Raw genomic sequence first — 25,846 nt, 5'->3', positions numbered from 1 at the left:
AGGGGAGCCTCGAGCCGGTGGAACCAACTCTCGAGCTTTTAGAGTGGCCGAGTCAGAGCCGAGGTCGGCTCCGAACCCATCCAGCAAGAAGAAGGCGAGAAGAAGACAACTAACATGGAACGTTATGGTAAGAACATAACTTCTATTTTTTCTTTTCTGTATGCAAAGTGTTTGGTCTTGGATTACATGGAAGGAAAAATATTTTTTGGAAAGAAAATCTTGATTTTTAGGCAGGGGTCTCCTTTAATTGTTTGTAAATGTTACTTTTAAGAGGCTATTCTGACTTTATTTTGATTCTGTTTACAGATAAATTTGCCTCTGGATTGCTTTCACGTTTTCTTTTAAAATTTTTATTATAAGATATCTGGATCCTAACTCATGTGCAGCACTCTGTATGATCAATTAATGTTAAAGGCAATGAGACAGCATTTGAAAAATAAAGATACTAGTTTGCGCTTGCAAAATCTTTGTTTTTGCTCTGACAAAAACAACAAACAAAAAATGACATAATATTTTCTTTAAGAAATTACGATTGCATTTGGTTCTGATGTTATAACACCCTAAAGATGATTTGCTAATGAATACAGTGCTTGACTGCCAGACCACATCACTTTATATTTATAATGAGCCAAATGACATACAGGTGAGAATTCTAATGGCAGTATCTTCCTGCTAGTTGTACCTACCAATAAATTATCTTGCCAGTGAAGCAGTATCATACTTTGCATCCATTGTGTCAGGAAAATATGATATTCATCTGCAAAATGCAGTTAGTTGGTAAATTTGTGTGTAAACACATAGGTCCTATTTTACTTTCACATGCTGCTTGTAATTGTGTACAACTCTGTATTGGAGTGGCTAGCATAATTCCAGTGACAGAAAATGGCAATATTCCTGAAAGTCTTTGATTTTTTTCAGTTCTGTATAATGCAAGCTCATTACAGATATATTGTGGACATATATTGCATTTCCCACTGTGAACAGAATAATATTTCTGTGTACCTCCAAATAGACAATAAGTAAAATACAGCTTGGCAGACTTTATTTTAAAATGCCCGTAAAAGCCTTAATTTGGTACCTGTGCATAAGTTACCATATGCCAGTCATTCACTGACATAATTGTAGTAAAACTTTTGAGAGAATTGTATGTAAACACTTAGCAGATAATACACAAAAGTTTGTCATGCCACCCTTAAAGACTTAAATTCATCTCAGTACTTAAGTTGACTTGGCTGTGTTGTGATGGTCAGCTGATATATTTGGCAATATATATTCAGTGACAGAAAAGAACAGTATTCTGGGGAAATAAATATGATTTTAGCTGTTATAATTTTAGTAAGATGTGTATTGCACGTGTTGTTTTCCTCATCCGGAGTATGTCATATACCCACCCCAGCAGAAACTTGAGTGCAGTGTGACTTGACTGACACAGTCTAATCACCTATAAAGGAGTGCATTTGCTACATATGTGCTTGAGGGCATATCTACGTTCCTTTTTTTTTCAGTTTGGAAACAATACAGGAAATTACACTTATGCACAAGTACATATTATCTTGTAGTACCATTTTACCAATTTGAACTTAACTGCAATTCATTTCCAAGGTTTTCTCAGCTCTATTGTCTTGTCTAGTACAAGGAATTTGGGATGCTGTACCAGCTACAGGACAGTTTAGTGTTATAGAAAAAATGGGTATTACTTTTTGTGATATTATATTGCTAATTCAGTACAGACAAATTCCGGAAATGTATTTTATTACCTATCTTGTACAGAAGCTGCATACCCACTCCAAATACAAACCAGTATACTGCATCTTGTTAGATTTAAAACAGCAATAAAAGCCCATATGAAGTAAGTCTTACACTTGATGAACATTATGCACTTTATCAAACAGAAATCTCCCTGAAAAAAGGCTACATTCCTGTTAAAGAAGGTCTTCTCTCTGTCTAATAAACCAGCCATGCTCATTTGCATGTTGAGAGCCTAAGTAATCCAGTTAGGCTTTTCACCCTCCGAGAACTTTCTTTGGAAGTATGTGAAAAGATTTCTTAGATTTTTTTACCTCTAAGTTAGTCTGTTTGTAGACTGTCTTGTCTACCACAATAACCTCAAAGTGTATTTGCAATACTTACATGGAGCTTTGAGCTTTAACTTTGTGTGTGTTTTAAAAGACTGACTTTTTGAAACTAGCTTTCCTGATATCAAGCACATGGCTCTTACCTGTAGACTGGATTCTTCCCCAACAGAATTGTTTTTCACATGTCTTGATGTGCCTGCGTTAATGATTCAACAAAACAAAACCCCCGGAGCATGCATGCACCAATAACTCAGAACCAAAACTAGTACACTCAAGGGTGACCGTCAGAGCCAGGGCATAAAATAATATCCATAGAGAATCCATGGATAAAACCAGTAAAAAGATTTATTGACAAATTCACCATTAAGCCAACACTTTCATCCAGTTAATTGTTGTGTAGTTTCTCAGAATGAGTTACAAAATCCCCACAAAGTCACATTTACAGATAATATGAATCATCATATGACCTATAAAAGCCAACAAAAACTAAAAGTCTTATTAAGACCTATTACTACTTACTATAAAACAGCATGCCTAAAAACAATCATTATGTAATACTTTTTACACTCCAAACATGTAAAAAAAATTGATAAAGTAGTAAAGTAAAACGGAATTCTTTGAATAATGACTCATTAACTATAAACAAGCACTTACAATAAACTAAATAAATTTTGTATAATCAGTTTAAAACACTACCAGTTATAGCTTAGCTGCCCTCTGCTTTAGGACCAGTAATAGGGAAATGTAATCATTAATCCCCAGTGGGTTCATAGCATTTAACTTTAGTTGCCACAGCAACTCTGTACTCTGTTCTATTCTCCTAGGAACTGCCTCAGGCACTATGTTCTATTCTCTCTAGAATAACAAAACAGAATTGCTTAAAAAGCCTCACATACAACCATCTTCTGTATAAGGTGATATTGGTATTACCTTTTAAAATATCAAAGTTGTGTTCACAAATACATTTCTTAAATGCTGTGTCTTTCTAACATAGAAGGCAAAACATGTAGAATGTCTAGAAAGATGAACTAATCCCTTGCTGTTACAATTTCTTTTAACAGAGTAAACTATGGATTTCAAAATGTTAAGGCATATAAGCTTGTCTTCACAGATATATCTACACTGGCTGCATATGCTGCATTTCCTAGTACTTCTCTTGTTGACGTTTGCATCACTAAACTTGTTGGGGGGATTCCACCAAGTTTTTAGTATTTCTTGCTGTCTTGTACACGAGATATGGCGACTCACCTAATTTATGAAAAATGCTACTGTTATATCTGAAAATATTCCAATTCCTTTTAACAACTTCCTTGACAATATATGAACCAGAGTTATATTACAGTACTAATGCTCATTTAAATGACACACCATAATCTGTCTCTTCCTCCCCCAGCTTATGCTCTGATAAATTCTGAGGCAAAACATCAAGGGGGGGGGGGGGGTGACACGGTTCCGTACAGTTGTTGGTGACTTGTTTATCTAACACAGTAAATGTTTGTATTGGTTTTATCCATGGTCACACTATGGGTTTTACTTTATGTCCTGGTTCTGATGGTTGCCCTTGAATGCAGTAGTTTTAGTTCTGGGCTAGTAATTCACTAAGTTATCACTGCTTTCTTAAGTGCTGGTGCTTGCCTATCTGACCTAGAGGAGGCCACATTTTTAAAGAAGAAGGATAAGTGCAATGTAGATCCTGACTTCTTGGATAATCACTACGCCTTCTGTAAGCTTCCATTAATTGGTAACGCAATTGAGAAGGTTTTTTTTCTCACAGTTTGAATATGTATATTCAGGGGATACCAGGTTCATGATCCATTCCAGTCCATTTTTTGCCCAGACACAGCTCTGAGACGGACATTAATCAGGTTGTCAATGACTTCCTAATGGTAAGGTGTCAGTGACATTAATTTTATTTTGGTCCTCCTTTATTTCTCTTCTAGATTTGACATGGTAGACCGCAATTTTATTCTTGAGTGTCAGTTCACTTCCTGTGGAACTAAAGGTACTGCCATAAAATGTTTGCTTGCTACCATACAGGAAGTGCCCAACAGATTTTTTTGAGATAAGTTCATTATCTGTTTATCCCATTACATCTGTAGGTCTGCAAAGAGTTCTTAAGTGTTGTGTAATGATTGTCAGCATTACCTTTCTTTTCCTCTGGATATGTTGTCTTCTGTGGATTCCTAAAGTATGTATTTGAGGCACATGGGATATATGCAAATGATCCTTATGAACATCAGATGTTTCAGCTAATTGGTGATTCTGAATGCCCATGTCTTGTTTTGTCGTTTTCTTTGCTGGAGTTTTCATTTTGTTTTTACCGATTGGTTTTTCAGTGACCTTCTTGCTCATTGCTTTAGTTTGTTGTTTGGGATATTTTTGCAGTGACCCTAATGATAATGGACATCAGCTGGGTATAACAGCCCTGTGTTTCTTATGCTTAGTCAAGCACTCTGCTTGTGCTGTGCTGATGAGGTCATAACAAGGCCGAAATATGCATATCCACAGCTAGTGGGGTTTGGCTTTATTGGCCTGAAATTGTCCATTAAAATGACGAAACAAGTCAGGGGCATTCAGAATCGCCAATTAGCTGAAACACCTGATGTTCATAAGGGTCATTTGCATATATCCCGTGTGCTTCTGATACAAGAGGTTTGGAAGGTCACTCAGTGGAAGATCTAGCTTTGCTGGAGTTTTCATTATGTATTTACTAAAGTATGTATTTGAAATTCATCTAGACTTCGATAACTGTTAGTCACCTGTGGCTTAACATGACCAAGATTAATGCCATCAGTTCAACCATCTTAGTGGAATGCAATTATTTCAACCCTTAATGCTGTTATAATTTACAGTGCTGATAGTTTAGCTTTTGTGAAGATGATAAAAAATGTTGGTGTGCTTATGATAACGGATTCGCACTTACAAACCAGATACTATCTGTTGTAAAAGCTTCATCTTACCATCATTTTCACATTTCTCATAAGTACCTACTTTCCTCTGAAGATTTTTTTGCTGGCGGTGCACACCTCAGGGACTTTATGTCCCAGTTATTGCATTTATCATTCCCTAGGGCTCCGTGGTAATGAACTTGATTATTAGTCAAAACTCCTGTGGCCTAGTTATTAAAAGATGGTCCATGTTCGCTTCATACTACCTATGTTCTGCAGAGTCTCTGCTGCCTGGCTGTTTGATCTCATGTCATTTTATTTTGTTATTCTTATTTACTTAACCCCACACAATCTGGATTCTTTACCTTAAGGAGCTGTTAGTCCACTGCTGTCCATTGAAGTTCTCATGTCCATCATCTCTGAGGCTGTTGAAGATTTCTGGAGTACACCTGGAGCCTTTTGTCAACAGGCTCCTTACCTCTGAAATCTCTTTATGCAGTGACTTAGGGAATCCATCTACTTTTAAATAGTCTCAAAACCCATCTGTTTGATCTTGGAGTTATTCTTGATTTGCAGCTTTCATCTAGTTGTTTTGTCTTATATTATGCAGGTTTTTAGGAATTTATTCCAACAGACTATGCATTTTATATGATTTATCTCATTTTTGTGCAGTTTTACACAAAGCTGTGCTTTCCTTTTTACATTTTCTTCTGTTTTGTTTAATCTCTTTGTTCTTTCTTTCTTCATTTTTTTATTATTTTATTTTAAAGGTTGCTGGTACCGAGTGCCTTAAGAAACCTGAATTTCAATAGTTTATAAGTAACAGGTTTGGAATATTAATGTATGTATGGAAATATTACACATTATCATTACTATTGAAAATGTCATGAGGTCTTAAGGAGCTACGTGTGTTAAATGGAAGTATAAAAAAAGGTGCGATAGGTGTGAATGCCGTAAAGACAGTCTTGTATTCTGTGTAAGACTTCACAAAGGAAGTAATGTGGTCTATGTACACGTTGGTTTACAAACTCCATTGAATATGTGGGAGAAGTGGACAAATGTATGTTTTGTAAAACAGAATTGGAAACAGTTGCACACCTTGTTGCTGGTTGCAACATACTAGTGGCAGAAGGGCTGTATAATGAAAGGCATTGTAATGTAGCAAGGCTGCTGCATTGGGGATTGTGCAAACATTATAATAGTGAAGTAGCTGAAAAACACTGGAAACATGAGCCACAATGCGTCATAGAAAATGAAGAAGTGTACATCACACGGGATCTCCCACTACCAACAGTTCAAAAGATAAATGCAAGAAAACCAGATATAGTGGTCCATGAAAAGCAGACAAAAGTAACATTGATCATTGAAATTGCTACACCCAGTGACTACAGTGTCTTGCATACAGCAAGACACAAAGTCATAAAATATCAGGATTTGCAGGCAGAAATGAGAGCAATGTGGAAGAAAGATACCCAGACAGTTCCAATAGTAGTAGGAGCAACGAGTCTTATAAAAAAGAATCTACAATTGTATTTAGATATGTCACTGATACATGTTAACTCCATATGCAGGAGTCGTCATTACTGGGAACATTACAGGTGCTGCAACGAGCACTTCTGACTGACATCAAAGTTTGAAACAGTATTAATTTCATGAACTTTAATCATACTTTGACTTAGGAATGGGGTCCATTCCCGTCATTGTATTAGAAACCCAAAAGATTTGGAGAAATTAAAAAAGGAGTAATATGGGCATTATAAACCAAGTGTTTATACAAAGATGTTACATTTGTTTCTTTTCTAAACTCTTTTATACTAAAAGCCACCAGTAGCAAATATCAAATTGTGCTTGTCTGCTTTACTTTGAATAATGTTGCCAGTATGAGAAAACTTCTAATAGTCAGTTATGTCTTTCTAGGAAGTGTCTTCTATGAGCTAGTTTAAGCATAAATCCCGATAGTGGTTTCAGAAAACTACTTTGCATGCCATAATTTGCCATGATGGTGCAGTGGTAGCATTGTTGCCTCACAGCAAGAGATTCTCCCGTTCGATTCTCAGCTGAAGCACCTTCTGTGTGGAGTCTGCATGTCCTCCCCACAGTCGAGTGGCATTCGAAAGACATGCGTGATTGGGCGTGCCTTCGTTGAAGGCTGGGCGTTGAGCTGGCACTGTAAAAATCTACTGCCAATCATTAGCAGACCTGAGTTCCACTGTGGCGACCCCTAGTGGGAAAAGTCGAAAGAAGAAGAACAACTTTGCATGCCATAAGATTCTAAATGTACTTCAACATGTAGAATGATTTGCAAGCCTGTAAGACCTTTATTTTACTGTTCCAAATGAATCACATGGGGAAGCAGTTTGTTCCGTGGGTCTGCAAACATTATATCTGTTTACGTAGCTAAGAGTAAGTTTAGGATAAAGTGCAATCTCACCTTAGAGGAACACAGATTCAGAATTTAGCATAAAGCACATTATATTAAACATTAATGACTCAAAGGATAAACACACACTGAACAAGAGAAGGGAGACATAGCTGGATGCAGTCTCTGAAGAAAAACTTTGTTTGCTTCATCTAACAATAACAAATTGTTGATACTGCAATTTGATGTGTACATTTGGTATTCATTATCCATTCCTTCAAAAAAAAAGTTGTTTTAATTATTTTGACCTCTTCAGTTAGTACAGCAGGAACTTTCTAGGCCAAGCTGTGATAAAACTTAAGTGAGGTACACCCGAGGCACATGCATGTTCCTGGCAGGAAAAGTGCATTACATAATCCAGATTAAGTGGGTCAAGGACAATCACTGTTTCATTATTTTGCATGGCTCAATTAACTATGAGCAAAAGAGACAATAGTTTTTCACCAGCTCCTTAATCTTAATTGAGCTCTGTTTCAGTGAAATCTCTTTGTACTGTGCTTCTTCCACCTCGAAACCCACCTTTTGTCTTGATGAACTTCATTTAAAGACTCAGGTACCTCTTCTCTGACAAGAATATGAAGAATGCCACCTGGTCCCTTGGAAATAAACAGCTTAGCCCCACCCCCAACCCCCTTCTCATCTGCAATGGATACTGGATCAGTCTTTTTGGATATATGAATGGCTTACCACATCTTGCCCTCTGACAGGGTCATGATAGCAGGGTCCAGTGTAGAAACTAGACTGTCCAAGGTCTCAGTATCAGTCACAATGGAGAAGGCTAAAGTCTGTGGTTTAAGTTTCTTAGACGATTTCTTAGGAAGCGGCTGGATGTCAGGGCAGGAAGACTCAAACAATATTGTGCCTTATGAGAGTTGTCTGAGTCTTTGGTTTTCCAAGAAAATAGATAAAATGTACAAGGGAGGGAAACCTACTGCTCCTAGAGTGTAGCTCACAGGGTGGGTATAAATTTCAGGAGGGAAGAACATTTTACCTGGAAAGAATTGCGCTTTTTGGAGGCTCAGGAAGTAGTCCTCAAAAGGACTTTTCAGTAGATAATTTGTATTGTAGTTGTCCTGGGGTGTCCTTATAGTTGTAGCCCTGAGGAGGGCTGTTGTAGTCCTGATGTGGACTGGTGTAGTCCTGAAGAGGACAGGTGTAGTCCTGAAGAGGACTATTGAAGTCCTGATAAGGACTGTTGTAGTCCCGATGAGGACTGTTGAAGCCCTGAAGAGGGCTGTTGTTGTGTTGGTTAGAGCTGAAGTGGCCCTTACAAGGTCCGCCCTAGGTACCCTGTCAGATCAGATCTCATTGGGTGCCCCCTTATGTAAGGCTGGGCTCCTGAAGTTGTGGTCTGGGGGTTCTTGTGGTGTATGTGGCCTTACAGAGGAACTTGGAGGGTATCCTAGTAAGGCCGACCTATTACAGTTGCCCTTTGACCAGCCTTACAGAGGAACCTGGTGGGTATTCTAGTAAGCCAGACCTATTACAGTCACCCTTAGACTGAGTTGGGTTTCCCTGGGTTCTTTTAACAACCTCTGTGGTCCCCTTGTAGGGCCTGAGCTCTCTTAGTCCTGTTAGTCCTTGCCCGAGATGGTTGGCAGTTGGCATGCAAGGCGTTCATTTGCTCTAAAAGAAGACACCAGAGACAGAAGTGTTTGATCCGCGTTTCTTTATTTCCATCCTTGCAGGTCACACTTCCAGTCTTCCTCCTAGTATTGCCCTGAGTAAGAATCTGATTGCCTACCCCTGTGCTAGGATGTGACATGCATGTTAAAACTTTAACTTACTGTAAAGGAAACCAGCACAACTAAACTGTAAACTTGACGACAAATTCCTAATAATTCAATACCCTGTATGTCAGCAAACTTTATTTATTAAATAAATCATGGAGAAATGTTTCAGCAGATGTTAAAGTCTGCTGAACGTTTCTTTCCTTCTGCTCCTGCTTGTGACAAGAAAATGATGCAAAATATGAAATATTTGTATACTTCAGTAATTTCATTAGATCTTTGTGTCACTGGAAGAATGCAGTTGACTTTTATTGCTAGGTAATTGCATGCATAATTTCTGTAAAGACACCTATAGTTTTTCCTTTTAGTGTCTAAAAGCATCATAACACTGTAAGATAATACAAAGAAAACAAGAACAACACAATAAGCTGATACTTCCATTTATAAACAAAATACATTATGATATTCCTTCTGCAAAACAAAGAAGTGGACCAAACACATGTAGGTGGATAAAACTATGTCAGTAAATTGCTGTTGATTGTATATAGGCCTAGCACATACAGGTAACTCAAACCTACTCACCAATGGATTGCTGTTGCTTTTGCAAAATTTCAGAGAACAGACTGTTTTAACATTGATGCTGCCATCTTTTAGATTTGTTATTCCCACTTTTCTTTTTTCTTCATACTAGTGTATTATCTGTGTGCATGCGCTTGTGTGTTTGTGTGTGTGTGTTCATTCTCGTACAACTTTGGCAGTGAGAACTTTCACTAGCACTGTGTGATTATCATTTTCATGTATAAGCAAAAGATTTTGAATTGTGCTTTTCCTAGCAGTACCACATCCTAGAACAGGTAAAAAGGCTGTAAATATCCGTGTAATCTCCTACCCCAAAAGTAAAATGAATGGAATTGAGTAACACCAGAAAAAAGATCAGAAATGAAATTGTACTTTGCAATAATTATATTGAGAATTTAGTTTATTTCATTGTAGTTAGAGGAAATGTATCATCAGAAGTATGATCCTTTATTTAGACAGCACTGTTTTGTTGTTTGCCTGTTTATTCTTTTGTCGACTGGGTAAATAGGCTGGCCAAAGAATGTTTTTCAGTGACAGTGCAAGACAAGGCAAATGCACACACATTATTCATTAAATGCAATATAAAAGGAATATAGTATGATTAGGTGACATGGCTCAATGCAGATAAAAGCATGCATTGTTAAACGTTAACCAGTATGTATCCATCAAAGTTAAAGATTATTTTCTGCCCCATCTGATTTCCAAGTGGGATGTCTGGTCTCTCTAGGGAGGTCATTGTACCTCTTTATTGATCTTATCCATTATTTAATAAAGTGTAGTGTATTTTGTAGCATTCAAGCAAGACAACTAAAACAGCTTGAAGAGGTACAGCATTACCATACTAGATAAGTCATAGAATTGGAAAAGCTTGACGTTACTTAAAGGTAACTTCTGCCTGACTTGTAAGAACATTCTGATCCATTTCCTTTTTGAAGTCTGTGCTGGGAGCCAGTGTGAAATAAGTCAACTTAATAGTAAAAATTAATAATAAAAGCATACAAAATGACAATACATTACACAATGCCTTCCAAGATTATGGAGTAAGCTTCCTGATATCAGAAGTAATTTATTAACTTCCTTCAGAAATATATATATATTTTTATTTGCCTACTGGGATAGAACACTGAACTCCATACCTTTTTCAGACTCAGCCTGGGAGCTGACTTGCTCAGAGTCATACAGTCAGTCAGTCAGTCAAGGCTTAGGGAATCAAACACTAGACCACTGGGGCAGCTTATTAACAGCATCTTAATCCTGTGTTCCAACTGACAACTCTGTGTATGCAATGTGGGGTTATGGCAGTCAGACATCAATAGGTCAGACGTTTGACCATCTAACATATGAACATGAAGCACCAAAACATCTTTAGGAGAAAAAGTCAAATATGCTGAAGCTGTAAGTAAAAGTAAAAGGCATGTAATCAAGGGTTTAAGAAATACAAATTCCATTCCACCTCCTCCTCTGCCCCACGAAAGTGGTCCGCACTTAGAAAGATCCTCTCTCCCCATAGACAATTCTTCTCCCCCTCACTAAATCAGTATTACACCATATACCCCTTTCTCACTACAACCATTAGCAGCCACAGAAATTCAGAGACTCCTCAGAAAATTAAAACCATGCTCTTTCTCTCTCTCTCCTCTGATGACCTTCCAGCAGAATACTTAAAACTCGCTGCCAAGGCCATAGTAAGCATGCTAGCCCATTAGCATTCTTATCACCCACTCAATTACAAAATCCTATGTCCCCAGCCTCTGGAAAAAATACATCATCACCCCTCTACACAAAGGAGGTAACTCCAATGAACCCTGTAACTATCGCCCAATCTCTATCCTCTCCCCACTATCCAAACTACTCAAAAAGTACATCCATAAACAATTACTTCACCATCTCACACACAACAACCTACTCACCCTCACCCAACATGGCTTTTGCTCTTCATACAGTGCAAGCACAGCACTTATCTCCTTCATGGCTACTTTACAGAGAGCCATCAACCCTGGTAGTATTACTTCTGTACTCTACTACTAGACCTGTCAAAGGCTTTCGGTACAGTAGCACACACAAAACTTATAAACACCTTTCTAATATTGGCTGCACCCCACCCACCAATGGTTTAAAAGCTACCTCACAAACAGGCAACAATGCATAAAATAGCAAAATACCCTATCAGAATAACAAACCAAACAAACTGAAGTACCACAGGGGTCCATACTTGGACCTTTACTCTTTAACATTTTTACCAACAACCTTCACACTGCTGTTTCTCTAAGCTCTTATTATCCAATATGCAGATGTTGCTACCATCATCTCCTTCTCAAATAATCTCCAACAACTCCAACAAAAAATTCAAGATACCTTCACCACAATTGAAGCCTGGTTAACCAACTCACAGCTACTCCTTAATGCCAAAAAAACAAAGCTTCTACTCATCGCAGCAAAACCCGTCTCACCTGACTTTCATATGTTCTCCCAAAACAACACAGAAATTGAAACCATATCCCATGCTAAACTATTAGGTATTACCATTCAGTAAACTTATATTTGAACACCATGTTTGTAATGCCATTAAAAAACCCACTGTAAACTAGGAGCCCTGTACAGACATAAACATTTTATTGACAGCACCACTAAATAAGTTCTCACCAGTACTTACTTGCTCCCCTCTCTGTTATACGATGCCTTCATTTTTGCTAACCTGCACTCATCTCTACAAAATAAGCCCAAGTTCTGCTACCATAAAATCACCAAATTTGCCACAAGCAGCTCATATCACTTCCATCACTGCCAAGTCTTAAGTGAATTAAACTGGTTGGAATTTCCACATCACCTTAACCTCCTTCAACTCTCCATAGCACATAAAATTGTCTACAGTCCAAGCAAATGCCCTGCTCTTAAGAATATTTTAATACCCTATAGCCCCACCAGAACCCTTCAGTTGGAAATTAAACTCATAACTGTTCATGTACCAAACAAAAGAGCTGGGCACTGTCTTTACTCATATGCTGTCACTATACTGTGGAACTCACTTCCAACCAGCATAAATACGATTAGCTGCTTCAACAAATTTAAACTCACCCTAAAGAACTACGTACTAAATACTAAAATCTGCCCCTGCATCTATCCATATAGATAAACATCCTACTGTCCTTGAAGCTTCCTCTAGCATACCCATATCTTTACCCATCAAAACCAGTAGGAAACTCTTTTTGATCTATAATTACTTTAAACAACTCTGTTCTTATTATAAATCTCACTAACCTTAACTATCATTGTATTCCTTCACCCCTTTAAAACTAGTGATTTATTTCCCTTTCTTAACTTTCAACCTAAAAGTACTCCTAGTGATCTTTTCCCTTTCTTAACTTTCAACCTATTTCAGTATTTACAAAAAAAATTATATATTACTGTCAAAACCGCAAGATTCACAACCACGAACGATGATGTCCTCGATACATTTCATTGACCTCATGAATATTAATGAGGTCGAATGATCGACTAATAACATCGGCAATCCATTTTCGATGTTAATGCTGACAGTTGCCGCTTCCAGACATGCTTCATGTCCCTGTCTTGTTGATGATCTGTTGAACTGACATTTGCTTAACTGTCGACATTCTGAATGTCGCTCCTACCATGTTCGAACAGGTGCCTGATGTTGAACTGCCTTTCTGCCTTTTGATAGTAAACCTATATATATATATATATATATATATATATATATATATATATATATATTACTCTGTTTCTTTCTGATAATGTAATTTCCCACAATTTATTAATATTTTTCTCTATATGTTATATTGTACTGTAAATTCTATAAATTCTTGTAAATGACTGTGCATTCATAATGTGTTTATGGAGCTTTTCTCCCCAGACCTCCACTGAAAATGGGTTCCTGACCCAGTCAGACTTTCCCGGTCAATAAATAAATAAAATACAAACATCTCATCATGTACCTAATTTTGATTGCTTGCTTAATAGTCTTGACTTTTTACCACAAGCATTAAGGCATTGGCAGTGAAAGAACAAAGGTACTTTCAACACAGGGCAGTAGTATAAATAGAAAGCAATAATTTTCATGGGAGAAATGTACAAGAAACTAGACAAAATGGCAATAGAAGAGGTTTAAAAACACGTGATGATGTTGCCAACACCAGCAACAACTACAGACATTTGTCAGTGGAAATAATAAAGCTTACAAATGCAGGTAAGGCTTGCTTTATAGATGGAGTTAACCTTAAAAATAGTGACCATGCAAGTCATTTGTAAATGGAAAAGGCAAACATCACCAGAGCTTGTAAGATTGATTGTTCTGATGTTGTTAAGATAAACGCCTTGCCATCAGACTTAGTAAATTCTGATTTTACAGTACAGACTGAAATACATTTATTGCAAATTCTAAATCTGAATTATGTAAAGAAGACTGTTTTGTGTTTTGAATAATTTGTTCCCACTGGTTTATCAAAATGGCATAATTTATGTATGAATGTATTTAAGTTTGTTAATAATCTTATTTAAAATTACATCTATTGTAATAAATGAATGAGTACAGTTGATTTTAACAGTACAATAATAAAAGATGAAACTAAATCCTTGATATTAGACTTGTATACTGTAGATTCTGTTGATGACAAACTTTAAAGCTTATGACCCATGCTCCATTTAGCTTAAAGGTAATTTTTGCCCTTCTTTTAATAACAATGTTATGTGTTTTTTTATTAAAAAAAAAAAAAATTGAAAATAAATGGTATGGGATTTTTAAGTGAAATTGCAGTACCCACAAAGATACTGACTAGGTTTGGGGGTTTCTCATGTGAGATAACAGAATGCATCTATGCTCATGTCCTGTGATGCATTTCTTTCTGACAGACTTTTTTCTTAATTTTTTTTCAGGTTCTTCAGACGATGTGGTAAGTTATGACCAGTTTAATATAATTTGTGGAGAAAGAAGTGTTGAAGTATTTCAGCTAGTTTGGTATATCTTAGATGAGAGTATCAATTTTATAAATAAAATTACCTCTTTTTTTCTGGGATCGTATTTTAAGCAAAGTAAACATTGTGGTGTAGAAGTATCTCAGCAGCAGGTGTAAATTTCCTTTTTATTTTATTGTGTTTGTTTTATTATTGTGTATATAAATAAAAATAACAAAAACATAATGAACTGATGTTAGGCACTCTTTGAAATCAGAATCTAGGATTAAAAGTCATTTAGTCAGGAGTATGGAGTATAACCAAGACATGTAATACTTATCAGTAATAGTTAATGTATTTGCAGTCTTTCTTAAGGAAAGAAATAAGAAGCAGCATGTAAAAGAAGAGAAGCATAGCAGAGGTGTTTGCCCCTTCCCCAGAGGTGTGTAACTATGTAAGCAGTATATTAAAGTACAGGGTTGTGGAATACAAAATTCCTGCATGTTGTTCATTCTAGACAGTGTTGCATTTTTATATGCAAGCATATGCTGAGAATTACTATTTGGAAGTTACTGGCCTGCACAGTAGTAGGTTTTTGACTTAGTTTTGCATAGCTGTATGGGAGTTGCAGTTTCAGATTTTCTTGTTTCGATATGTTTTTTTTTTTTTTTTATTTTGCAGCATTTTCCTAGACATCAGAGGAGAAGAATTAGTCTACTTTAGATAGATTTTGAGTGCTGCTTGTGACTTAAGTGTAACTCATACTTTTATAATTTCAGGCTATGTTGTGTTCTGCCATTTGGAACTGATATCATGCCAGTGCTTGGCCACGCCATATTTTTCTGTGTTTTTATCTTTTCTTCCTCATACTGTATTAATCCACACCATAGTATGTGATAACTCAAACTTGACAATAAATAAAGAAAGAAAGAATTAGTAATTTACATTCACTAGAGAGACTGTGAACTTGATTACATAATGCCTTTATACATTGGCTGAAAGGAAACATTTCCTTTAGACCTGATGATGTCTCATACCCCATGCAAGCTTAAGCCTCTTCTACTTGTAAATATCAGTGCTTTTCCAGAAAAAGAGCCCTCTCATTCTTGGTCAGATTGGGGGGGGGGGGTCAGAATAAAAGAGCGACACAGTCCAAAGTAACAGAATCAAATGTATTCCATGTAGCACAACTCTCTTTTAATAATCAGTTTTAATATGTTTTTCCTTTTAACCAAGTCATATTTTTATTTTCTTCACTTAATTTTCTGTCACTTTATGACAGGAGACACATTAACCTTTATTGAATCACCAATTTAAAAGGGCTGTTATCTGCCACTCAGCTGAGCAGGTAGTAGTGTTTTTGTATGGTTTCTTCCAGACTTAGTGAACTGGCCCATCATGTAGTATAATACTGACCTTTCACTGCTGAAATGATCCCTTAAAAAAATGCAAGTTTAAAAATTTCTCTTAGGCTTACGCACTACATGCTTTAAGAGTCAATCATCAAAAATATGTATACTCAGCTTTTTCCAAGCAGTGCCACATACCAGTATGTAACATCTCCTGCTAACATTCTTTACATACTAACCTCATAATGTCCCTAATTATTATTCTAGCTTAGTTAATCTGCTAGCAACGCTTATACTACTATACTCTTTATGAGAAACTACTTCCTGTAAATAGTTTAAACTGCTGCTTCAACATCTGTATTTCCATGATTTATGAATTTGTCCATATTTCTTCTTATATATAAGTGTACTGCATTCATATGTTTACCTATGTCTGTATGATTTACGGTGTTAATATTTGTCGTCTTCTTCTTCTTTCGGCTTTTCCCAGTTAGGGGTCGCCACAGCGGATCATCTGTCCGCTCATGATTGGCAGTGGAGTTTTACGGTGTCGAGTTGCCAGCCCGGCACTCAACCTTCCACAGAAGGCACACACACACACACACACACACACACACACACACACACACACACACACACACACACACACACACCTAGGGCCAATTTAGAGTGTTAAATCCACCTACTGCATGTCTTTGGGATGTGGGAGGAAACCGAAGCACCCAGAGGAAACCCACGCGACCACAGGAAGGATATGCAGACTCCGCACAGAAGACACCCCAGCTGAGAATCTAACCAGAGAACCTCTTGCTGTGAAGCAGCAACGCTAACCGCTGCACCACTGTGGCTGCCCTTTTATTGATGTATAAAGTGTATTGCAACCACATGTCTATCTATACATTTGATTTGATGTTTTTGTTCATTTACTGTGGAGCTTTTCTCCCAGGGACTCCACTGAAAATGGGCTCATTTTCAGCCCAGTGGACCATTCCGGTAAACAAAAGCAAGTAAATAAATAAATAAAATGTTTGTTAATTTCAGTAATCCAGCTGAAGGACACATCCACACTGATATTGTTATGCTCTTAACTTTCTTGTATAACTGTCTCTTAAGGGAGGCACATTCCAGCATTAAGTGCCATGCTGCAAGCTTCACACTGTAAACAGATTGAATAAGGTTAAAAGTAATAAGTGAGCAAAATGCTTTAAAAAAATCTTAAAATATGACTGAAAGTTACAGCACAGCAGCCAAGCATACACTGTGTACACCATTACATACACATTTAAAATTATAGTCTTTCCATGTCTCATGCTGATACAGTTTGTTAAATAGCCTTTTTTATTGTTTTCCAAAATGTGTGGTCAGGTAATTTTTGAAGAAACCTGCACTTTTTAGGAGTGGGCAACCCCATTCTGGAAGCTGACTTAAAATTCCACAATGTTTGGCTATGGCCCTGTAGTTATTTAATTGCTTTATTCACTATGGTGTCAGAGTAGCTTACACACCTGAAATACACAGCTTAAATTCTCAGTTCTAAGCAAAATGGAGTTTAAATGAGGGAGCTGGGTCAAAGAACCAGCGGTTTTATTCTGTTGCCAACATTTTACATTTGTATTAATACTGATGCAGCAGGAATCATTACTTTTCATGTGCTCTCACACAACACTGAAGTAATGTCTTAGTGTATGTGAACACTTGCTTTTATGTCTGTAATATTCATCACTTTGAAAAATGTTGATGTTTCATTATCACATCTCATAACTGAATCAAGCAGTACATTTTTTATTCCATCAAGAAAGATGGCACTCATTGGCTATTTTTTTAGTGCTTACTAAGTAGAATTTATTGCCAAGTCAAGTTTAACTATTGAAAATATTCTGTCAGAATCATGGATTTCTGGGAGGATGGTTAGTTTTACTTACCACGGTGAAGTTTAACAAATACATGCAATTGGTGTGAAATTGCAATGTTACCACTGATTTGTCCCTAATGGACAGGGACAGACTATGAACGCTTTGTGTCTACAAACCTGTATCGTGACCATAAAATTCTTTGGGTGTTGACTCATCAGCAATATTTTGGTACACTTGGGGTAAGCTTAGCTAGTTTTAAAATGGCTCTTGGGCCAATAGCCTACAAACCACCTATGTACAACCAAAGAAACCAAAATTCAGTGTATGCTAATGTTCTGGCATCAGCATCAACTCCTTTAATTTTTTGTACATGTGGTTGGGGTGTCACATCGAGACACCATCACCTGCTTTTTTAACTAATTTCCCACTTCTATATAATGGATTACAGTGATTTTTTGTGACCATCTACAAATTATTCACACAATATTTGTTTGTTACTGGCTGTGCTTTTCTGGCTGGATATTGTTAAATTCTGAAATAATGCCTGCATACATTCGGCTTAGGCCTAGACTTCCTTTAAGTGCAACCATTACAGTGTAGAGGATTTCTATATAGCTAATTAATGCCATGTAATGGGTTACTATACTCACACAACTGAGGGATGTTTTACAGTCTTAAATTCATTCTCCTATCAGCTAAGGAGGTCCTTCTTATGCCTCTTCATGTCACTGTACTGATGATGACATTGCTTCCCAGTGAATGGAATGGCAGTTGCACTGGACACAGCCTTGGCCGAGATATTCCAAGCCTCAGCTTTATACTGAGATCCAATATATTCTCCCTACAGTAGCCTCCAACTGTAGCCCTTCACAAAGAGTGCCACAAAAATCATGGACTCCTCAACAAACCATCATTTTGCTCTAAATGGAACACCATTTCTACCATTGCCAGCATATCTGCAGCTGTGAAGTCAGATATATGGTTCTTAATTGGAGAAAATTTCAGATCTCAGGTGTGACATCTTGTGCACAAAGAAGCACACCCTTGCCAAGTACATTTTTGCAATTGGAAGCACAAAAAAGACTTGCCAGATATATCAGCACTGAGTTCTTCAAGAAGCAGAGAAGGTGTTAAAAATGGCAGTGACACTTGTGGAATGAACCAAAGAGAAGAACAGGATAAAATGTTAAACTTTGCTAATTAACTGTCATTGCCACAGGAGAACTTATTTGCTAGGATGGTTAGAGGTGTAATAATTAATAAGTACTTCATAACACACACTGTCATAAGCACATACTTATGATATAATATGTGAGAACTCTATAATTCCAACAAAAAATATTGTGCACATTATACCAATGTATGTGTATTCTACGTTAAATATCATCAGTGTCAGGTTTTATATAATTTACAGACATTATATTGGGCTTCTGTAGCAAGCAGTTATGACACATTTCTTGCACTAGCAAAAAAGAAAATAATCTCTCCACACCGTCAAGCCAAATAAAATTTATTAAAAAACAACAAAGCTTACATTTCTTGCACTAAACAGGGATGATGATGTGCACATTTACTGTGACATTCCTGAGCAAATTGTGGTGCCAAATAGCATCCTGATCCCCTCTGTAAAAGTATCTGTCAACTGGATTCAAACCCTGTATTAGCTGTCTTCACTCTTTATGATCACTACACTCGCACCTTATGCCACAGGGGAAGTCACATGACAGCTTAATTTATTCACCAAGTACAATACAGAGTGCTGATGTCCATGCACCACCACAAGGATTGTCTGTGCTGCAGAAGGAAGCCTAAATTAAATTTCTCACTTTTTTCCCCTTAGGCAGTGAACTGTATTTGTGCACTACTGAGCAGAGAGCAAATGAAAAACTCATTAAAAAAAGGAGAGAAGTAAAGCTGACAGAAAAATGAATTCAATCAATTGGTATATCTTGCACTAACCAGAGCAAGAAATGCATTCAGATGACACATTCATCCTTCTCACATATCCTTGCAGCATCAGAAGTGTAGTTTGTGGCATACATTATCAGACTTGTAGTCTTGTCACAATTAATGTGAAAGTGGACAGACAACATCTCGTACTGTTCTCAATACTGAGAATATCTGAGTTTTACAAAACAGCATGGTGCTCTAAAAATGTGTGTAAATATGTATTCAGACCACCAGTAAAATTAATAGTCATCTTAATTTGAACCCTACATCACTATTCTTATTTCTCTCAATTCACATCACTTATATCATGTGCTGCAAGGATAGTTATCTGAGAGGTGGAATTTGTTCACTAAGTATTATCCAGAGTCGATGTCCTTGCAGTGGTGCCAAGTATGTTTGTACTACATAAGTCAGGCCAAATTGAAATTTCAGTTTTTTCCTTAGGAAGTCAACCTTGTTTGTACACTGCTGAGTAGTGAGCAAATGCAAAATACATTAGAGATTAAAAAAAATTAAAAAGTGACTGTGAAAAATGCTGAAAATAAAACTTATTTTAAACATATGGCATACATAGCAATGGCCAGAGGAAGAAGTGCATTACAGTGGCACATTAATCTTTCTCATGTCTCCTTGACACATCTGATTTTTAATTTCTGGTACACATTACCAGAACTGTAGGTAATGCCAAATAATGTTAAGGAGGACATACAGAAAAGGTCAACTATTGTTAGCAAAACTGGGAAGAGTTGATTTTCAAACAGTAACACAATGATATCACAGAAGATGTGTAAATAAGTATTCAGCCTCCCTTTAAAAGAATCACGTGACTGGATTTGAGTCCCGATTGCCTTTTTTCTTTCTCTAAGATTACTGCACTTACACCTTGTGCTACAGAGAAAGTTACCTGACAGGTGGGTTTTCTTCACTGAATACTACTACCACGAGGCTTGTTTGTGCTACAGAAGGCATCTTAAATTACATTTTTCACTTTTTCCTTAGCCAGTGAGCTAGTCCAGAGTGTGCAATGCCAAATGGTGCACAAATGAGAAAGAGAAACAAAAAAGGTTACTGAAACAGAGGAAACATTATGAAACAACTAGTTAAAATGTATAGTTTTGATATTTCATCAACTTTGTCGTGTTTCAAAATGAACATGCTCATTAAACATCATTATGTTCACACAAACACAACCATGTCTGGATTAGAATGTAGGATACCAGGGCATTCACAACAAAGTTCAGATTCTTATCACTATGTACATACACATTATACTGTAAAGATAAAAAAGAGGTCACTTATACTCAATACGTAATATAGTATCAATTAGCATTAAAGGTGCAACAGAAAAAATCCTGACATTTGTCATGTAATTTGCAGTTGGATGTGTGGATGGGTGTGATACTGGCAACAGGGCAGATAATCTTTCCTCACACAATATAGGAAAACATTTTGAATTCTGAACCTCTTTGAATCACTTTATTGTGTGAACATCATTCCCAAATCTAGGCTTCTCTAACAAGACTGCTAAATGTTTTGCCTTGCAGTTGATATGTTTCAATAAGTAATCTACTTCCTTAGAATGGCAGCCACAGATGTATTGAGAGACAGAAACTGTTGTAATCAACAATTTATATCAGTGTTAGGAATGTTCCTTTCTTAAGTCAGTCAATGGTAGTCACAAAAGTTCTTGTCAATATCTTCTTCCTGACGCACCCTGATTCAAACTACAGTCAGAATAATCATTCATACTTGCAAGTACTTAGCGAGTAATGCTTCTCAATGCACATTCTTGTAGAGGTAGTGTGTGCATGCATTAACTTTGGTCCTTATGCCATGTTTACATTCTCTGTACTTATTGCAGATTTTGAAATTCATAAATTCTTAAGAGCTCAAATTCATTTGCATGTTCACAATGATGACAGGATTAAATCTGCACTTTATCAAAGTAGTCATGTAAGCAAGGAAATATGTATTGTGGACCTCCAAGAATTTTATCCATTTGTACTGCTTTTCATTTCCTTTACTTTTTTGTGTGTGGGGGGACTGTATTTATTTGTGTGTACTAACATGGAGCTTTACTTTTTACTTATTTTGTACATTGATATTGTTTCTGACATGGAGGATGACACCAGAGGGTATATTGCAAATCTTTCAAGCAGGCAATACAATTCAATAATTCGCACTAACTTCTGTGGTGTTAGGCCTGCGTAATGCATTCTCCCCCACCATCACCCTGTGTCAGTGATGATGACTGTGCACTGGTCTGCACGTTTTTAATGTAGTTATGGTTTTATATATATATATATATATATATATATATATATATACACACACACACACACACACACACACACACACACACGTGTGTATGTGTGTGTGTGTTTGGGAAAGTAAAATGCTTGATGCACATAATTACGCAAAGTCCTTAGGTGAATATTGCAGACATCACAGTAATAAGTATTACTGCACACAGGACAGATGTCTTATCTTAGGGACATATAACTACTTATGTATGGAAGTAAGGAGTTAGCAATTTTTTTTTTTTCAAACAGGTTCCACACTTACATTGGGCCTCAGATGAGGGAGGATGAGGTTGCAGAACTAATATACTGTTTTCCTGTCTACAAATTTCTGTGTTATGTAGTCCATACCAAGTCCAGTATGGTGTAAAACCCCTTCTTCTTGGCAGAGATCTGGCAACAGAAGCATCAGCATCAGCAACTTTAATTAACCTTGTTGTACATAAAATTTTCTAATAGCAGCAGCAAGTGCTAACATTTTTTTTAGTGTAATTATGACTGTAATGCAAAATGTTTTGTGTTTCAGGACAAATGGCTACACTTAAGTGTACATGATTCCTTTATAGCTTCATGAATAGCCCTACCACACTGGCTTGGTTTATTAACATGGAATTGTGCTACTTATGCTTTCATTAGCATATTCTGCTGTTTACCTTTGTTTGGCAGCTCTACATTAGGTAGAGCTGCTTAATGTATACAAAATAGTGTGATATCATATGAGTAGCACACCACGCTGTGTACACAATATCTGCACTTAGTGTAGCTGTTAATGAATCTGGACCACAGTTTATGTAGTTTGTTTTGCACTTCAATGAATTTTTATACATGTTTATATGTTCTAAGTGCATGCCTCTGTGTGTTCTGATCAGGTGACATGCTCAGATTATTTATGGAAATTATAAATAAGACAAGAAAGGTAGCTATTGCTTTAAGCAGACTAAATCTATCAGAATGAAACAAAGGTAGTTGCATTAGAACTGAGAACTATAACTTTTAAGTCGGTATTAATGAAATCTGCCAGTCTGTTTTTATATATACCCATCTGTGCAGAGTGATGCAACTTCTAAGGTATACAGTCAGACTGTAGGGCTTATAATTCTTTTATCTGTTAACTTATGATATTCTATAACTTGGTTCAGCTAATTTTCATGTTTGGGGTCACTCTGCAGAGTAGCTGTATTTTTTTTCCCACATTTTACCTTGGCATTGAATACGCTTATGTCCAAATAGTGTGTAACTACAAGGAGAGTCAGTAGGGGATTATGTATCTGTTTGTATTTTATATAACAGGATAAATGTAAAGATCCTTCACAGTCTCTCTTCAACCATGACCATAACCACAGTATGTATACATTGTGGTAAACAGTCAACAACATGCTTTTGGGAAGTGTGAAAAAACTGTATTACCTAGAAAAAGCCCCCACATATATGGTGAGAACATGTAGATTCCACATGGACAAAAACACATAGCATTATTTTCAGTGTAGACTATTAATTATTTGTGTTTGAATTTGAGCATGATCTTAAATACGTTATTTCTGAGTTGGTGCAACTTTAAAAGCAGTGTGTGTATCTATGTGTGTGTATATATATATATATATATATATATATATATATATATATATATATATATATATGTGTGTGTGTGTGTGTGTGTGTAGATGTAGTAGATGTATATACAAAGAAAGAGAGTGAGAGATTATGGATGTGCAGGCAAAGCCCTTCACACCAGGTTGTTCAGAAGGCACAGCTTACTACAAAAGTACTGTTATACTATTTTTCTTAGGATCTGTATCAATGTTTTACAAGTGTCTGGCAGAGAGCACATGAGACTGAGGTGAATAGCATGAGAGCTCATATACTAGCTTCATATCTGAATAGGCATTGTAAATAGAGAATGAATGTTTTAATTTGAATTTTGACTGACTTAGAAGAGAATAAAAAGAAGTATATACACACACAGTTGTAACAGTATGCATCTGCACTGTTTTTAGCACACCTTTTTCATTGATTCCAAAAGTATATACACTAACATGCATTGTCCCCTTGACCCAAGATCCCAGTGAAAACACCAGAGTCAGTGTGACAATATGTTGAACTCAGGTTGTACATTTGCAAACTTTCCATAAAAGTATAGATAAACAGTGCAATAAACATAACTTCCAAGGTGTGCACTACTGTAACCAGGTGGCTTGCCATTTGCCCCCCCCCCCACCTTTGCAGACTACACTAGATAGGTATTTGGCCAAAGACTGAATTGATGTTAGACCTTTGAAGATTGTAGTCAAAGGTGGATATTTTTGAATTTGACCTGTCATTAGCCCATAGATGCAACAAGAGCCCTTGAGTCTGATCAGTGATGTGAAACAACTGATTGAGTGAATGCCAGCTGCTGCCATCACATGACAAGGACTCTCTTCCGTGCCACTTTTACTAAAGCACGGTTCAGGCCAAAATTAGTTCTATTCATGTGAGCTACCACAGTCTTGGCTGCTAAAGAAATTGAGTGACCCAAAACTAGAATGTGTGTGCAACCTGAAAGAAAACAAATTGGTTCACTATAACATAGTAAATACCCATATAATACAGTTGAGAAATGCAGAGGAAGACTGTTGGCCTTTGTTTTTTATAACTTTTATAGAACTCTTCTTCCTGGATAAATCAAAAGTTCTGACATTGCCAGAGGAGTGCATATAGCAACCCATTGTTGGCAGTCTCTGAGCAGATAATGCCATATGCTGGAAACTCTCAAATTGCTTAAGCAACATCTGCCACCACCCAGGAGAGTGAAAGATCAAATCCCTGATAACAGCATTCCCTCACAGTCTTCATGTGGTAAAAGCCCATTGTGCTGAACAAAGTAATGAGCTTGCAGACTTGTGTAAAGTCACTTGCTGCCCACATCCTATTTGGTCAGCCTTGAATCTGCTCAGCAATATGACTACCAAATTCTGGGAAACTGTCACGTCCTCCCATGACAAAAATCCTGGAAATTCACTAACCGTAAAAGCTCCCCAGTACATCCAGCAAATGAGTGTGGTGGAGACTAAATAAAAATGGTAATCCTGAAGAATGGCGTGAGCAGCTTTAAGTACACCAGTCAGGATATGCTTGCCAGTGGGCGTCCTATGATCCATGGAGGCTCATTTTTTCCCCCAACATAAAAGTAATCTGGATATAAATGAGGATTTAGATGCATCTACCCAGAGACATTAGCCCAGAGGCTCTAGGCCACTAAATGAACTTAAATCTTGGCAGCCTCATTTAATGCACAACAGGAAATCAAGTAATGACTAATCCCATAAGCTTTCTTGGTGCTGCCTGCCCATGAGTAGGAGACTAGCTGGAATAGGATGACAGTAGGATTGTATTGAGTGTCTATGGCCATTGTACAAAGTCTAGTAATCTGCAGATGAGAGAGACTCTCAGCTATGCCATTTGCTTACTCCAGAACATGTCTAGCTGATAAAAACAAGTTGATTTGCAAACTGTGTAAAACTAACAGCCTAAGAATGGACTGAACCCACACAATGGTTTAAATAGTTTCCTACACAAAACTTGCAATACACCTGGATTGTCTGAATGAAATATGACCCATTTGTTCTAGAACTGGCTATAGCAACCCATGAGTATAAACTTGAGGAAGATGATATCCTTCATCAGCTCTGGTGACCACAAGGTAGGCTATGGGATAGAAAACCATTGACCATGGAAATTAGCCCCCATTCACAAACCTGCCACATCTGTGAACAAATGAACTGTTGCAGGTATAGATTCACCTTGCCAAAGTAA

At 37.0% G+C, this 25,846-nt stretch overlaps 1 protein-coding gene across 1 annotated transcript in view; it reads left to right on the top strand.

Moving 5' to 3' along the window:
* Positions 1-25,846, top strand: part of VAV2 (vav guanine nucleotide exchange factor 2) — a 3,316,635-nt gene that overhangs the window by 2,874,919 nt on the left and 415,870 nt on the right. The window contains exon 19 of the mRNA XM_044058536.1: positions 14,585-14,601. Within this exon, the coding sequence (XP_043914471.1) occupies positions 14,585-14,601 (17 nt within the window). The remainder of the gene's footprint in view (positions 1-14,584; positions 14,602-25,846) is intronic.

This window comes from Protopterus annectens, chromosome 16.part0 (assembly GCF_019279795.1).
Source record: "Protopterus annectens isolate FY-2018-M chromosome 16.part0, PAN1.0, whole genome shotgun sequence".
Taxonomy (NCBI): domain Eukaryota; kingdom Metazoa; phylum Chordata; order Ceratodontiformes; family Protopteridae; genus Protopterus; species Protopterus annectens.
Note: the sequence above shows the minus strand (reverse complement) of the source record. Positions and strands in the feature narration are given on the sequence as shown.